Raw genomic sequence first — 13270 nt, 5'->3', positions numbered from 1 at the left:
CATCCAACGTAGCGCAGCCCACTATTGGAACATCATGCACAAGGAATGTTTTTAAATACTACGTTATGTTCTATTACTGCTCTGTTGCATTTTATTTAAAGTTATTTGTCACTCTGAAGTTTTCTGCTTATTTAATTTCACCACTTCTCCACCCAAACACTTACACTCGGATGCAGACTCTGGGAGAACGGGGGCCATGTGTTCCTTGTTCACCATATATCCCCAGCACTTCGAACAGTGCCTGCAAAGCCTGACTTTAGAAAATAGTTAAGATGTGAGTGAATGAATGAACGTGTTCATGGTGGTGATTTCCTTTAGTTGTGCAGAAGGCAGAAACTAACATTTGTTGAGTACTTATCATGGACCCAGCACCAGGCTCTAATTGCTTTAGGGATATTTCACGTTTGATGACCCCCACAACCCAGGAGGGGGTGAAATTCTGTATAAACTGCCTCTTACAGATTCTACACTGTTGGAAATATCTTTAATAAATCTGTTAGGATTTTGAGTAGTTTCTTAAAAGTGAAAAGAACCAAATAACTTCTTTCTACTTTTCTTGCTGTGCGGACTTAGGTGATAGTGGCCACCAATGTGGCCGAAACCTCCATTACAATCAGCGGGATTGTGTATGTGATCGACTGTGGCTTCGTGAAACTCCGAGCCTACAATCCCAGGACAGCCATTGAGTGCTTGGTGGTGGTTCCGGTGTCCCAGGCGTCAGCCAACCAGCGCGCGGGACGTGGTGGCCGCAGCCGCTCTGGAAAATGTTACCGCCTTTATACAGGTTAGTGTGGCGTTCCATCAGGGCTTTTGACTTTCTCGTGGCTAGCCTGAGCACTGGAGAGGATCACAGGTGTTTCCTCCCTTGGGCAGAACTTCACATAAAATCCAGACCCCGTCACCAGGCCCTTTGTCCCTTGGCCCCTGCTGCTTTCTTCAGGTTAAATGGAGCACGGCTTTGCTGCTGCTCCCACTGGCTGAGGCTGGCCCATGAGTCCCCAGTTCCTGCCATCCCCGTTCCAGCCTGAAGTCTGGGTGTAGACCTCCATGTAGCCTGGGCCACATGTCTTGGGTCCTTTCTTTCTTCCCTTTCCCTCAGCTTAATCTGCTGCTTTCTCGTTCTGGGAGGACTCCTCTGAGGCCCTGCAGTGAGTTCCATCTTTGCCTCTGGTTGAGAGCACCTTGTAGCCTGAAAATGACAGGCTCTGTCCTGAGACCACTGATAGAAAGCAAATAGTTGTTCAGCTCCTGCTCTTTGCCAAGCACTGTGCTAGGCTTTGAAGGAGCAGGATAAAATTCTAAGAAAGACTATCCCAGCCCTTCAGGAATTTTCTCTCCAGCTTGAAGGCAGCCATGCCTTCGACAGTGATATGTCCAGAGCGTCTCTCTCTCTCTCCGTCCCCCTGCACCCCCGCATCTCTCTTTGGTAGGTAATGGCACCAAGATTTCTCCTCAGTTGTCCAGACTGAATTTTCACATCATTTTTGACCCTCTCCCCTGTCCAGCGTCCATCTGCACTCACTTCCCAGATCCGGGGGCTTTGTTTTTTGCCTCTTCTTTCCTGCTGGTAACCATTCCCCTTGTTCAGTCCTTGATGCTATTCTTCCTTGTAGTGAATGTGCCAGGGTTTGGGTATCTTAGGCTAGGTGAGCGTGGTCGGTGGAGGCAGCCCCGCAAACAGGTCGGCATGTTACGGTATGATAGGGTTGCCACGTCGTAGTGAGCCTTGGAAGCAGAGAGCAGGGAGTTATCCCACAAGGGAGGGCTTCACAACTGAGCATTTGTGCCTGATCTTACTGGCCACCCGTGGTTATTCAGGGGAAGGGGTAGCACCAGACAGAGGGCATGGACTTTGCAGGTACGTGGTGGGGAGGAAGTGGGTAAGGGAAGTGTCAATGGCAGGGGGAATGGCAGAGCCTGAGGCCAGAGCAGTAAGCATCTTCCACCACTGAAGGCACTAAGGAGGAAAGATGGGAGAGTAAAGAGAGAACCGGGGTTAAAAGGCATCTAGAAATTTAGGAAAAGAGTAACCTTCAGGATACTTGAAAAAAAAATGTATTGGGGTGGAATTCATATCACATAAAGTTAACCATTTTATTTTATTATTTATGTATTTTTTATTTTTGCTATTATTTTTTAAAAATTTTATTTATTTATTTGACAGACAGAGATCACAAGTAGGCAGAGAGGCAGACACAGAGAGAGGAAGGGAAGCAGGCTCTCCGCTGAGCAGAGAGCCCGATGGAGGGCTCGATCCCAGGACCCTGGGATCATGACCTGAGCTGAGGCTCAACCCACTGAGCCACCCAGGCGCCCCTTTATTTTTATTTTTAAAAGATTATTTATTTATTTGACAGACAGAGATCACAAGTAAACAGAGAGGCAGGCAGAGAGAGGAGGGGAAGCAGGCTCCTGCTGAGCAGAGGCTTGATCCCAGGACCCTGGGACCATGACTTGAGCTGAAGGCAGAGGCTTTCACCCACTGAGCCACCCAGGCGCCCCAGAGTTAACCATTTTAAATCAAACTGTTCAGTGGGATTTAATTATGTCCGCAGTGTGCATTACTGCTTGTCCAGTTTCATAATATTTCCCTCACTCTTTATCTATTAAGCAGTTTCTCTGCACGCCTGCCTGCCTCCTGGCAACCACCAGTCTGTTCTGTCTCCGTGGGTTTATCCGTCTGGGATATTTCATATAAATGGGATCATATAATTTGTGACCTTGTGTGTCTGGCTTCTTTCATTTAGCATAATGAATGCTAAATGTTTTCCTGGTTTATCTCTGCTGTATTAGTGCTTCATTCTTTTTGGGGGGGCAGGGATAGGGGCAGAAGGAGAGAGAGAATCTCAAGCAGGCTCCCTGTCCAGCACAGAGCCCGACGTGGAGCTCAAGCTCACAACCCTGAGATCATGACCTGAGCCGAAATCAAGAATTGGATGCGCAACCTACTGAGCCTCCCAGGCACCCCAGGACTTTTCTTTTTTATGGCTGAATAATATTCCATGGATGGATATACCACAACTTATCTCTATATCAGTTGATTATATCCATCTTTTGTCTTTTGTGAATAGCTGCTGCTATGAAAATGTGTGTTTCGAATGTGTGTTTTTAATTGTTCTGAGCAGATACCTGGCAGTGGAATTGTGGGGTCACACAGTAATTCTGTGTTGAACTTTTTGAGGGAGTCAGGCTATTTTTAAAGAGGAAATAGCCAGTGTTACCTCATGTTCCAAAGAAACAATGTCACAGAATGCAGACTAAAGACAGGCAGGCCGATTTGGTTGAAAGGTCACTGGCCTCCTTAGGAGGAGTTTCGTGGAGTGGGGTTGGGTAGGGCCCCCCGACAGTAATGGGGTGCACTGGCATCCAGCCCGTAGGCTTTCTTGGCTGACTGGCTTCCACATGAGCTTTCACAGAATGGAGTCCTGAGCAGGGTGCTACCTGCTCAGACCCTGGACTGTTTCTCAAAACCCTACAGGACTTTTCCTGGCTTATGTTATCCCACTGTCCACATACGTGCCCTGCATTCCATCCCAGCTACACTCTGCCCTTCCTGAACTTAACTTTTCTGTTTTTCCACATCTCGTATCTTTTATACCTTTCCTTGGGCTGTTCCTTCTGCCCAACAGATCCCCCTTATCTTTCAGATCCTCTCTCAGATGACAACTCCCTCTTGAAGTGACCTCACATGCCTTTTTGCAGTGACTGCTTCCTCATTCCCTGAGCCTCCATTCTCCTTCAGGAGGACTGTTCACTGGGACCCAACCTTGGAGGTGACTGTTTTTGGTTTTGGTCCCAGACCCTTTCATATCACTGAAGCTTCTGGAGGCTGCTCCTACCACTCCTGGCCCAGGGCCTCACATACTTGGTCTTCAGTAGAGTTTAACTGAATGTCACTAACTCTTGGGCAGCACCTGCTTCCTGTGCGTGGCTTCTTAGCAGGGTTGTCCTGGTATCCGAGAACTTCACTTCTCCCTCTGTCAGCTGGGTGCTTGGAAAGTGTGTCTGTCCTACTATAAAGCCATCCCCAGGATGCTCTAGAAACTCGAGAAACTTCAGGAACTTCTGCTGCTGCCTGTTCTTCAGCACCTCCCAGTTAAACCCATGCCTGTGGCCATTTCTGTCCGTCCATCCTCAGAACACTGGTTGTCTGTTCACTCAGCCTTTTTGAAAAAATCCTTCGGTGATCAGTGCTATTTCTTCATGACACCTTTTGTTGTTGTTTCCTTTCTCTAGTTAACAAAACCCTTACGATCTACGTGGAGGTTGGGCCAGCCTCATCTTGAGGAGGGTGTGTGCAGTTAAAATGTTGACTGATGTGAGAGGGATTTTGTGGGTAGAACATTCTCTGTGTAATCCATAAGCTTTCTGAATATATACAAAAGTGATTTAATCCCTTCCTCCCTCTCCCTGTCCCCCTCCAACTGCCCTGTTTGTCGGCTTTTATGAAAAGGCCTCCAAGGTCTCTTCCTTCCTATCCCCTCTCCGGCTTCTACCATCTTGGCACTTCTGTGCCTTGTGCTTTTTCCTGTGGGATGTCGCCTGTTGTTCCTGAGGGGGCCCATGAGCGTTCGTTGATCTGTTGGGGGTAGCATCAGATTCTGAGCGTGATGTGGGCCTGGCTCGTTGGTTTTAAAAAAGTTAGATTTGGACAGTTTTTGCTCTTTGTAAGATTGGCTCGTTTGTTGTATTCTGGTTACCCTTTTGGTGATTTACTTGAAACTGTTCTTCGCTTATAGGTACGGTTCTTGCCTTCTAGACTTGCAGCAGCCCCAAGCAGAGGTTGTGGGACCTGGCGCCGGTTGTGATCCAGCACACACCTGTGGCTTTGATTTCATGTTCTCACAAAAAGCACGTTAAAAAAGCATCCTAAAGTAAAAGAACAGACTTCTGTAAAGATACGTTGTTCATAAAGATAGAAACTGCTAAGGTTAAGGTATTTTTTAAATGGAATGGTCTTTTCGAAATATAAGACAACTTCGCGTCGTGATATCTGATCCTAGAGGCTTCGAGCCTCTCACTAGAGAAGGAAAACTGTCCTGTGGGCATAATGATTGCGTTTGATTGTGGCATTTGACCCCAAGCAGTTTTGATTTCTTATCCTCAGAGGAAGCCTTTGACAAGCTGCCTCAGAGTACCGTCCCTGAGATGCAGCGCAGCAATCTGGCCCCTGTCATCCTCCAGCTGAAAGCGCTCGGGATCGACAACGTCCTCAGGTTCCACTTCATGTCGGTAAGTCCTGCTTCTGTCCGGAGTGCCCACGGGTGAATGTCGGGCCATGAGCTAGAATGCATCACTTTCTAAAAAAAAATTTTTTTTTATTTCCTCTTAGCTCATGTGTCGTGTGCCTGCTTTGCACCAGGCCCCGTGCAGGGTATGGGGTCGCAGGGCCAGACAGGGCAGACACATTTCCTGTTCTTGCCTGACGGGGGGTGACAAGTAAGTGGGTAATTGCCGTGGGTGGGTCCAGTGCTCTGAGGGACAAAGGAAGGACCCCCCAGCCCGGCTGGTCTTGGGTGGAGTGAGACCTGAAACCCAAGTAGGATTCCACCAGGTCAGGAGGTGGGGAGATCCGGGATGGCGAGTGTGCGGAGGCCTACGTGAGGGAGAGTCACCACTGGGGGAGCCGGGAGGGCTGCGGCAGAGCTGCGGGGGACGTCCTCGGGGCCGGTCGCCTTTCTGCTTGTTTCCTGAGGCTCCTTCCTGGGAGGGGAATTATTGGGTCAAACAGCCGTCGTCGTTTTGGACATCCTTGATGTGTGGCCCATCCGCTGTGAGCTTCAGCAGCACACACGGCCCCAGGCACTGTGCCCCCTCATGCCCTGTTACTTTCTTTTAGAGGCTCGCTAATTTGGTTGATGTCAGGAAAGGAAGGGAGGAAAAATATCTGTACCTTATTATTTCATTTCTCAAGACAGTTAAAAAAAAACCCATTTATTGTTCACTTTATATTTCTTCCGAATTGTGAAGACATTTATCTGTTAGAATTAGTGTTTATTGTGATTTTTAGGAGTCCGTTAATTAATTAGACATTAGCCTTTGTCTGTAGTACTTTTTGGAAATGTTTTTCTAGTTTTTTGTATTTTACTATTTATTTATTTATTTTAATGTGCAGACATTATAAGTATTTCCATGGTAAAGTCTTCCTCTCTCTGTTTCTGTGATTTGTTCTGTTATTCCTGTCCTTATGAAGCACTTCCCCACCTCTAGGTCAGTCAGTAAACATTCAGTCATATTTTCTTCTTCAATTTTTATGATTTGAAGACTAGAGTTTTATCTGTTATTCTCTCCCAATTGCATTATTACATAGTGGGACGTGTCTGGATTCTCAGATAATAAAGTCCCTCATGTCTTATATGTCATAACGAACTAGGTGAATGAAGGAATAGAAGATGCCAGTCTCTCTCCCAAAGAAAACAACTGTGTGTTTATCATAAGTATGGAAAAAAATATACTCTTTGATTATTGGTGTATGCAAGAAATTATAGAGAAGATAGACAGTGTATGCAAATTAAAAGCTTAAGAAAAGTCTCCCATCTAAGATGAAAGGAAAACATATAATGGCAAAAACGATATCAGCATCTTGAAAACTGCAGTTTTTCATGCATCATTTGGTATAAATATCCACTGGAAGAAAGAGCCAAGGGAAAGGAAGCAGCACAAATAGTAAATGAGCATTGGAACATGTTAGGCTTCTCCAAAAGAGAAATGAGTGTAGATTGAAATTGCTGAAAGGTACCACTTCGCATTAGTTAAGGGATCAAACACGAAGAAAAAGGAGAAAGTCCAAAGCTGACATAGTTTGGGAAAGTGGTTTTGTACTCTGCTTCAGTCCCGGAGGGCTTTCTGACATTATTTTATGAGGCGTAGGAACTCCTGGTATTTCTTCTCAGGGAAATTTCTCCTGAAAAAATAATTCAAAAGAAGAAAAGAACATGCATAGCATGATTATGTTTATAGTATCATTGTATATTAAATTTTTTAAAAGATTTTGTTTATTTGACAGATAGAGATCACCAGTAGGCAGAGAGGCAGGCAGAGAAAGTAGGGGAAGCAGGCTCCCTGCTGAGCAGAGAGCCTGATGTGGGACTTGATCCCAGGACCCTGAGATCATGACCTGAGCCAAAGGCAGGGGCTTAACCCACAGAGCCACCCAGGCATCCTGTATATTAAATTTTTAAATAGAATAGTGAAAATCATAAACTTTTGGACAACTGAGGAATGAGGAAAATATGTACAAATTCATCTTCATATATTCCCTTCATGTTATTTTCTCCCTGAAACTGTGTTTTTTTTTTTTTTAACAGTTGAAATTAGAGACCACATACAATTTTGTTTATTTAGCAGTTTTAGTTCAATTAGCAAAGAACTGAAAAGGACTGTGTATTTTACGAAGTATGACCTTGTTGGACTATTATGCAGCCATCCCAAGTAATCACTGTGAAGTTGCTCTGGGCTTAAAAAAACCAAAAAACCCCCCAGAAAACCATACAGAAAAACAAACTAAAATTATACATATGCAGTCCTTCCAGTTGTGTTAAAACAGTGTTCATATATGGTCCCAAATCAGATGAGGCCAGGGAGACATACTAGTCAGTGTGTGTTTAGGTGAAAATACTGGAGCTGTGATTTGGACCAGATAATCACACTGAAGGTCACAGTAGCAGCTTTGCTTAAAGAATGTCAGATTGCCTAGCATTCTCTCTTTTCAGAATTCAGATTCTGCGCGTGTCAGTTGCCCCCTGTGGAGGAAGGCCTGGCACTGGGCTCTGGGCGGTGCAGTGTTACCCACCAGGGTTGCCGGAATAGAAGGTTGAGACTGTGAAGGATAAAAGTCAGAAGTGTCTGATGAGAGTGTAGGAAAACAGGGAGGTTGTTCAAAGTAGGGACCCATCACTTCTGGTGGAGGGGAGCATGAGGGAGGGCTCCAGAGGGCAGAGTTTAATCAAGCCGAGATTGAAGACCCAGTAGCAGTAAGGATGCTACGAAGGAGAGGAAGGCCATTGCAAGGGCGCCGACGTGAATACAAGCACGGAGGCTGGGATGTGTGGGGGACATAAGAGGGAAGAGTGATTTGAGTAGGAAATCGTCACATTTTATGTCTGTTACCTGAAGAAATTACTTCAGGAGGATTTTTATGTTTTTACAGCCCCCCCCAGCCCAGTCGATGGTTCAAGCGTTGGAGTTACTCTATGCTCTGGGAGGTATGCCTGTCTATTGCCTGTTCTCTTATCTGCTTATTATAGATGATAGTGGTTTGGTTGTATTCATGGGCTCTTAGTATCTTCAGGGATGGGACTGCTTCTCCCCATATATATAATTCTTTTAACAACCCTTAAGCTTCATGGATGTAAAAAGGTGGGACCATAATTAGATTAATAGTACATGAAGTCCAGTTATGCAATGAACTTATAAAGCATGTTGGTACATCAGGAGCTGTTAGGGCCTCACTCCTGAAAGACATCTTGAAGATTCCCTACCAGTATTTTAGATGTTACGTCTTCAGGCCTGTTTCTCAGTCCCTCCACTCCATCCTGAAATCTCTGGCTCAGCATTCTCTTCCTGTCCCCCCTTCATTCCATTCCTGGAGTTCCCTGTGGAGAATTGGGTCGATGACTAGCCCATGGAGTTCTTTGGGACAAGGAAACACCATGCTTTGGAAGAACCTCTACTCTAAAAATGTAGTGTTTAAGATAGAGAAAACCATAGCCTTGAATTCATCTGCTCAGGAAGTACCTGCCTTCTGTGAATATTGCTCCAAATGAACATATTGTCTGGTTTGGTAGTAAGTTTAGGTAGAGGTTTTGTCCTTTGAGATTATTTTGTTTGTTTTTAACATCTTTGTTGAGGCATAATTCATATGCCATACAAGTTACCCATTTAAAATAATGTACAGTTCAGTGGTTTTTAGTATATTCACAGGGTTATATGACCATCATCCCAAATTGAGAACGGTTTCATCACCTAAGAAAGAAACCCTGTACCTATGAATGCTACTCCCTCTCCCCTGCTTCTCTCAACTTCAGGCAACTAGTGATCTAATATGTCCCTGTAGACTCGCCTATTATGGACATCTCTCATAAACAGAGTTATATCATCTGTTCTTTTGCGACTGCCTTCTCTCCTTCAGCCAATGTTTTCAAGGTTCATCCGTGTTGTAGATGTGTTGATATTTGATTCCTTTTTATTGAATAATACGGCATTTCTTGGATTGGATATGTCACATAGTATCCTTATCCATTTTGGAGTTAATTTTTTTGTATGGGGTCCATCTTCATTCATTACATTTGTGATACTTCCCCCAAAGGAATAGCCAATTACTGATTTACAAGATGGATTTAGAAGGCCTTTATGTGGGTCTGGGTCAGGTCAGCCCAGAGTGAGTGTATGCCGAACGGGTTCCCATCCCTATTCTCAGGCATGTCGTAGGACCCTGAAAGCAAGGTTTCCTGGGGTCGTCTGTAATGTGTATGAGAGAACATTGACAACAGAGAGGTTTTTCATTTGGATTGATTTGCCTCTAATGCAACAGGAAGTTAAAATATTTTCTATTTCTTCACTGCCCTAAGTAAGCCGGAGAAGGCAAGGGGAACCACCCAGCTTAATCTCCAGCTACAAGCTGAATTATCACCTTCCAAGAGATGATTATATGGGAACAGAAGAGAAATTACCTTTCCTGTCTTACTCTGAGCGCTGCAGCATGTATTTTAATGGCATGCCTTGGGAGTAGTCTGCATGGTAGCAGCTCCGGAATCCCATACCTGAATACTGGCTGGTGGCACAGGGGCAAGGAGGGATGTGGGGAATTGGAGTCCACCCAGTTCAGTGAACTGCTCAGGGGGCAGCTGGATGAATAGTCCTGGTGTTGGCACCCAGGAGAGGTCTGGGCAGACATTGAGATTTGTAGTCGCTGGCCTTGTAATTGCTCTCGTAATGTGTGAGGAACGGAGGGCCGGGGATGCCCTTCTGGGACATCTGCACTTGCACTTGGAAGGAGCAGTCTCCGGGGTGGGGGAGGGGAATGGGGAGCAGGAGGAGGCCGCAAGGCTGTTCCCTGGGAATGAAGTCCTTGAATAGAAGCTATGCGAAGTGTCAGTTTTTCAAAATTGGCTTTTCAGGAGCTCAGAGTGGGTCTTTTCTTCTTTTAATGTAACAGCATTCTGATGTAAGATTGAGTTTGGTAGCGAGATTCATCTTTTGGACACCTTTTCATAGCGTCCATCGTCGCTTATCCTGGTAACCGTACATCTTCCAACAGAAGGTACATGCCTTCTGATTTCTGTTGTTGTTCTTACGGCAGGTCTGGACAAAGACTGTCGCCTAACTGAACCTCTTGGCATGAGAATCGCAGAGTTTCCTTTGAACCCCATGTTTGCAAAAATGCTGCTTGAATCAGGTAGGTGGAGACCTTACTGATTCTGTCAGGATTAGCTCTTTGAATTTTGTGCACCCTGGGGAAGAGGGCATGATATATTCCGTGTAGGGAAGGAGCTTTCCTCTAACGCTGTCTGACTTGGGCATGTTGTTAACCGGGGAATCTGTGTCAGTAACCATTAATTCATTCAGTAGACACTTTTTGTTTGTTTTCTGGGGACCTAGAATGGACACCTCATTTTTTTTTTTTTTAAACAGGGAAGTTTTTTTTTTTTTTTAAATTATGATAAAAAATACATGAAGTGTACCATTTAAACATTTTTAAGTGTACAGTTCTGAGGCATTAAGTACACTCACACTTTCAGTCGGTCCTTATCACCATCCATTTCCAGAACTTTTTCATCTTTTCACACTGAAACTCTGTCCCCATTAAACACCAACTCCCCATTCCCTCCTCCCCGTGACCCTACAGCCACCCTTCTGCTCTGTCTTCATGAATTTGATGATTCTGGGAACCTCCCTTCAGCGGAATCCTATAATATTTGCCCTTTGTGACAGGTTTATTTCATTTGACATACTGTCTTCGAAGGTTCATTCATGGTGTAGCCTGTGTCAGAATGCCCCCTTTTACGGCTGACTAGTGTTTCCCTGGGTGGGCCGTTCACCTGCCGGTGGACACGAGTGAATATAAAAGTTGCTTCCACCTTCCAGCCGTTGTGAATAAGGCTGCTGTGAGCACTGGCATAGAAGCGTCTGTTGGAGTCCCTGCTTTCCCTTTTGGGTGTGTGCTTCCAGTGGAACTGCTGAATCATCCAATAATTCTGTGTTTAATTCTTGGAGGCCTCACCGTACTATGTCCCGAGGTCGCACCCCTTTCTGCTCCCACCACCAGCACACAAGGGGCCCAGCTTCCCTGATGCCTTCAGATGTCTGTGAGGATGGGAGTAAGGGGCAAAAGTTCTGAAGGTAGAGGTCAAGTCAGAATCATCTACCCACCACCTCTACCAGGAAAGGCAATTAGAATTTTTTCTTGCTTTTGGCTAACTTTTATATTCACTAGCAATTTACAAAGCTGTATTTCAGACTAAGCATCATGAGGGGTAGCTTTAGTTTTGAAACACCCAAAGGACCTCAGGCTTAATTGAGAAATGGGACTCTTAAGTTTGGGGTGGGGGTGCATGTCAGTCATGAGGCTGGAAGCTGTGGGGAGGAGGACAGGTGCGACAGTTCGCTGTCACCGTCCAGTGTGCCCCGGTTGCTGATGGCTGCAGACCCTGTTCCCAGGTGTGAGCAGTCGCTGCCCGAGGAGGGCTGCCCTGGTTTAGGTGTGCCCGGGGCTTGCCAGGTCAGGTGAACCCTGTCAGGAGGGAGGCCAGCCCTGAGAAGGGTCCAGGAAGAGAGATACTGTAGAAGGGACACAACCCATATACTCTCTGCGCCACCCCCCCACCCCCGCCCTCCTCAGATTTTGGCCAGGATCCTAGCTGTTCCATTGAGAGTAGGGAACAGGTGTGCAGCGAACCCGCCCTTAGTGACTCGGCTCCTTTGGTCCCACCGTGGTGTGTAGCTGGAGTTCTCAGAACCCTCCTGGGCCTCTGTTCATCTGGGCCACATGTGGGACATTACATTCAGAAGGGTAAAGTGTTGATATGTTACCAACTTTAACAATCAAACTGTATATACCTATATGACTTTAGTTTGTAGTATGGTATAAGGAAAATAACGAAATGTCTTTCACGTCTCATTGACAGTACATGTTTGAAGTCAAACATGCTTTTTGTTTTATAGGAAATTTTGGCTGTTCTCAGGAAATTCTAAGCATTGCAGCCATGATGCAAATCCAGAATATCTTTGTGGTTCCTTCAAACCAGAAGTCTCAGGCAGTAAGTCTAGCCTTTTCCCCAAGCCATTCACACCAGTTTCTTCGACCGTGGGTTCCCTTGTTGAAACTCTCTGGGAACCGCTGATGACAGGGCTGTGCAGTTGGGACGCACTTGCATTCTGAGTGTTTGCGATGTGCCTGACTTTGTGCCGGACATTTTATGTGCGTCGTGTTCCCTTGTGTCTTCACCGTAATCCTGGGAGGTAAACACTGTTCTCATCATCTTTAGAGGTGGAGGCGCAGAAAGGTTATGTAACTCACGTTCGTGATTGCACAACTGTGGGGCAGTTGCCTTTCATAGTCTGGAGCCCCCAGTCGTAACTGTGACCTGTTGATCTCCCCATAAGGGAAATGGGCCTTCATGCTCCTCTGGGAGCAAGCTGGGTGGTGCACTAGCGATATAAGAAGCAGTGCCTGGCACGGCAGGTTGATTTTGGTGGCAGTGGAGGGGTATTCCAAGCCAGGGAGATGGTAGGGCCCTGCCCAAGGCCCCGGCACCAGACACGACTGAAGGAGTGAGTGCTGGGGAGATTGGAGAAATCAGGCTACGAAGAGCACCCCAGAGGCGAGGTGCACTGACAGAGGCAGGACAGGGTGAAATCGACTGGTTCCTGCCGGAAGGGTGGGAACTGGCAGCCTTGCACACGCAGGAGCTGAACGTGGACGTGTGGTGATTGTCTTCTTCTGGACAGTCGTAACATGATAGATGACATTTTCCAGCCTCTGTGCCTGGTATTATGTCCATTTTCTCTCTTTTTTGTTTGCTTTTCTGTTACACTTTCTGACAGTCCTTCCTCAGAGTAGGCAGAGTCGTTTTCAAGATGAGGAGCCTGAGGTGCTGACCACTGTCTGGAATTACAGTGTTTCCGCTCCCCGGTGCAGCCTCTCTGCTGTGTTCTCCCTTAGGCCTTTCTCCCACCTGCTGTGCCATATTTGACTTGTTTGCTTGTTTGTTTTTTGCTCCCACCACTGCTTGATTCACTGCTATATCCCAAATGCTTAGAACAGCCCCTG

General features: G+C 46.1%; 1 protein-coding gene across 3 annotated transcripts in view; it reads left to right on the top strand.

Moving 5' to 3' along the window:
• Window positions 1–13270, top strand: part of DHX35 (DEAH-box helicase 35) — a 65498-nt gene that overhangs the window by 37417 nt on the left and 14811 nt on the right. For all 3 annotated transcript variants that reach the window (XM_044263035.1, XM_044263037.1, XM_044263036.1), the window contains exons 12-16: window positions 574–784; window positions 5108–5232; window positions 8150–8204; window positions 10301–10396; window positions 12163–12257. In XM_044263035.1, coding sequence (XP_044118970.1) covers window positions 574–784; window positions 5108–5232; window positions 8150–8204; window positions 10301–10396; window positions 12163–12257 — 582 coding nt within the window. The remainder of the gene's footprint in view (window positions 1–573; window positions 785–5107; window positions 5233–8149; window positions 8205–10300; window positions 10397–12162; window positions 12258–13270) is intronic.

Source organism: Neovison vison, chromosome 8 (assembly GCF_020171115.1).
Source record: "Neovison vison isolate M4711 chromosome 8, ASM_NN_V1, whole genome shotgun sequence".
Classification (NCBI taxonomy): domain Eukaryota; kingdom Metazoa; phylum Chordata; class Mammalia; order Carnivora; family Mustelidae; genus Neogale; species Neogale vison.
This window is presented reverse-complemented; position numbering and strand designations above follow the sequence as displayed.